The following is a 4,245-nucleotide window of genomic DNA, read 5'->3' on the forward strand; positions in this document are numbered from 1 at the left end:
TGAAGTGTCTTTGTTCCTTTTATACTTGAATGAAGATGATACAAAATAAAATGGTTTACGGCTAATTTGGTGCCAGCAAACATTCTTACATGTAACATTCATGTTCTCAGTAATAGCAGCACTCAAGGCCACTGTTAGATCTGAATACAATGTGCAGAATAACTACATAGTGTTGCACAACGCTAGATGGAAAATAAAACAAGTGTTAGCAGTCAGGTTTGTTCTGAGAGACGTGTTTAAGGTTTTGATGCATTTTATTTTCTGGTCTTTTATAGTTAAATGTTGGTGAAAAGTGGATAAAATGTTACATGAATACATACATATATATATATATATATATATATATAATACATATACATACATAAATATCATGACGAATTACAACATCACAAAACCTCCACTAAGGCCCAACAGTCTCCTTATGAAACCACATTTAAATTCACTACATCCACATTTTTATTTGGGTCTGCACCAAATTGCACACACTCATAAATATCAGTTCACTAAACCTGCCTGAGTTATTAGAAAATATTTCTCCCCCATTATTCTGAGAAATCAATGAAGATGTGGAAAAATCCTAAAGCGTCCTATCTTGCAATTTTAATGAAAGTGGAACCACACTAAAATCTAACTTGCTCTACTTTTGGTCATAACAACCCCCCCTCCACAAATTTCATGGTGATCTGTTGAATAGTTTTTGCATAATCCTGCTAACGTGCAAACTCATGCAGATGAAGAAAAAACGGACGAAGAAGTTAAGCTCAAGCCTGTTTAAAAAATACAAAAATTAAAACTTAAGTAAATGTTCTTTCGGGGGCTTTTTTTTCTTACTAAGTTCATTCGGTAAAAGTTGGTAGAATTCTAAATTGTAATTTAAATTGATGAGATGCACAAAAAGCATCAGTTCTTTCCCCCTTTTCTCAAGCTTTAGCACGATGTACTGTGCATCTTCTGCTGCTGTTGAGACAATGTAGGTCTGGGGTCTTCACCTGAGATTATTTGAATCTCTTTGTTTTCAATATTGTTCATCTAATTACACAATATAAAACAAGTGCAGCGTGTGAAGAAATCAACCATAACCTTTACCCTTAAGCTTTTGTCAAAGAAATCTTTGCGGTGTTTTGACCTATAAACATTTGGAATTGTTTTATATCACTTTCTGATGTCAGTTATCTTTATTTAATCCACACAGATGGAAAGATTGAGAGGCATTCTAGAAAATGTAGGAACCTTTCAAAGACTCTTTGTTAAACACCAACTCACATCTGTCAACAAAGCTTCTTTTCTGATAGAAAATAAAGTGACCTAAATATAAAGTATTTCCGCACGCGTCTCATCTTGTCTGACTCTCGGTGGAAGAGTCCGGTTAAGAACTCCCACTACTTAATTTCATTGGCTGAAATATTGAGTTACAAGTCGATTCATTTTCTTGACTCTGTGGATCCATGTGGTAGATTTACTGCGTTTCTAAGTGCTGTGCAGATGTCTGGACACGATAATTGCTGCTGGTCACGGTTACTGCTAACACTGTGGCTCCAGACAACACTTGAAACCAGCTGAGCTGAAACGGCGAAGAAAGCAAAGTCAACACAAAAGAAACATGTCGGAGTGCATTTCTCATTCCTGCTGGTTTCACGTCTGGATTTGTTGTCTTTTTGCAACATTGTTCAATTTGGTGAACTGCATTAACCTGACGGAGAATCATATTTTTTCTTTAGGAATAATGCAATAAAAATGATAGTTGGATATTTTGGCATGTTTGCATAATTGTAATAGCAAAAATACAATAAAAAAAAAAAGGATATTCTTAAGTCCAATAAGATTGTTTATTTACATAAAAGATGACTTAATATGCATTTTCATTTGGCAACAAAATACATGCAAAAACTAAAGTTGGCGTTCTTCATAAAAGCCACTGAATGCAAAGCCTATGACCACGAAACACAATAATTTATAGCAACATTTCAAAACTGCCGTTTAAACTGAATTAGTAATGAAAATATTTTTTAACTTGCACGTTCAAGTCATGGCAACAAAAAAGAAAAACCACACATGAAATTAGACGAATGAAACATTGTCACATGCTGCGAAGAAGCCGTGACATTTTAAAACCAGATTTGAAGCTTGACCTTTAAGTAAATTACCCTCTGTACTGGAAAATGGATTGTTAGCTTTAATGGTATGAATCACAGTTGTGTCAGGAGAGGTGTCTGTATTCAGTCCGACCACTTTCGTCTTTTAATAAAATGTCACGAAGAAAGAAAAACGAACGATCCTGTTTCTGTGCAGAAATGTCTGGCTCACTCGCCGCTGTCTCCAAGTCTCTGTGAAGAACGTGGTGAGATCCTGGAACCTACGTTCTCCTGATCTCAGATAGCAGACACAAACCTGTCTATATTCCCTGGGTATGTGGGGTGTCGCAGATAACCCCCGGTGTTGCTGATGGGACCCGCAGCACTGTTATACTGGGAGAAGGAACCCAGCTGCACTGGGGAGATCCTGCCGTAATGCTCCATGGACTCGGCATGTCCGTGGGCTGAGGCATGGAGGCGTCCCGTTGGTGCATAGCCCTGGGTATGGCCCTGTACATATGAGCCGTGGTGTGGGTGGATGCTTTGCCCGGAGTAGCTGAACCCGGGATGGGCAGAGGAGCGGGACGGCACTGGGCCTCCACATCCTTGGCCCTGGAAAGCCGGGGCTCCCAGGCTGCAGGGACTGGATCCGTTCGGAAGCCCCTCAGGACTGAAGCTCCGACTGGGCTGCTGCATCCCCTCTGCCCCTTGACCTCCCAGCATGCTCGCTGGAGTCGGGTGTCCCATGAGGTTGTTGATGCTGAACGTGCGGGTCTGACCTGGTCCGAAACCAGGAGGTGACGACGAGGGGTAGTAGGCAGACGGCAGCTGCTGCCCGTAGCTGGGACTGACGGTCATGTTGGAGTAGAAGGAGCTGGAGTATGCAGCTGACCTGGCAATCTGGACAGGAGAGAAAACTGGTGTCTCCTGCACGAACGCGGTGTAGGTGGCCAAGTCGCAGCGCTTGAACCTCTTTCTCCGCCTCAGGAAGCTGCCGCTCTCGAACATGTCCTCTGCGTTTGGATCTAGAGCCCAGTAGTTGCCCTTTCCCGGCCTCCCCGGCTCTCGGGGGATCTTGATGAAACAATCATTGAGTGTCAAGTTGTGGCGGATGGAGTTCTGCCACTTCTTTGAATTGTCTCTGTAGAAGGGGAAACGCTCTGTGATGAATTTGTAGATGCCCCCCAGGGTCAGTTTTCGATCCGGGGCGTTTGCTATGGCCATGGAAATGAGAGCGATGTAGCTGTACGGGGGTTTCCCTCGCTGGAGAGGTCTCTTCCTCCTGCGACCTTTGGGCTGCTCCTCCGTCTGTGGCGGAGGGTTGGAGTCAGACAAAGTGTCGGCTGCAGAGTCTGTCTCCACTTTGACCACCGGCATTGTCATGGACAGCTCGAAAAAGAAAACTACTGTCAAGTATCAGGTGAGCTCTCTGCAGATTCTGTGCAGCTCTGTTACTTCCACAGTCTGACGGAGTAAACTAATTTGATTCTTTGACGATGGGAAACAAACAATCCTCCTCCAAGAAAAATCACATTTCCTCACAACTCACTGTCTTTGAGTCCAGGTCCAACACTTCCCTTCAGGTCCTCTGCTCTTCTGAGAAAATCCTGTTTCTCTGCGTGGGGCGCTCGTTCAGTTTATTCCCACAGTTCGTCTTCGGGCTGAGTTGAAGAGTAAAGGTGTAACAGTGCCATGTGCTCTGTTTAAGGTGTGTGTGAGAATGAGTCACACAGCGTTACCTGAGGAGTGTATTACCTCCACACAGCACCGGAGGGGCCACACCCCCCCGAGCAACATACCTCGGCTTTATAAGGGCCTATTGTTCATGATTGACAAAGTCTGAATACTTTTATGGAAATTTCTATTAAAGATTTGTTGACTTATAGTAATGAAGGAGTAATTAATGGCCTCAACTTACGATCTACTTTTACTAGATCGTAAACACCCCCCCCCTTTTATTTACCTTTAATGCATTTACCTGCAACTATCACAGCTGTTTTATGTGGAACCTCCTTCAGTTTATAAACCAGAACCTGTCAAAACAAACAGTGTTTCCTGTTCATATTCAAATTCCCCTTTAAAGCCGACCTCAGTCTATTTTAAAAAGTCTGAATTGGTCCAGGTTGTTTGGACGTTTAACACTAAAAGAGCTCTTTAGTGGTAACTTAACCTA

The 4,245-nt window shown here is 42.6% G+C and overlaps 1 protein-coding gene across 1 annotated transcript; it reads right to left on the reverse strand.

Moving 5' to 3' along the window:
* Positions 1-1,812: 1,812 nt before the first annotated feature.
* On the reverse strand, positions 1,813-3,859 carry foxe1 (forkhead box E1). Its single transcript, XM_053419248.1, has one exon. The coding sequence runs from the start codon at positions 3,453-3,455 to the stop codon at positions 2,370-2,372; it is 1,086 nt and encodes a 361-aa protein (XP_053275223.1). The 5' UTR covers positions 3,456-3,859; the 3' UTR covers positions 1,813-2,369.
* Between the last annotated feature and the right edge of the window lie 386 nt (positions 3,860-4,245).

Source organism: Pleuronectes platessa, chromosome 3 (genome assembly GCF_947347685.1).
Source record: "Pleuronectes platessa chromosome 3, fPlePla1.1, whole genome shotgun sequence".
Classification (NCBI taxonomy): Eukaryota; Metazoa; Chordata; class Actinopteri; order Pleuronectiformes; family Pleuronectidae; genus Pleuronectes; species Pleuronectes platessa.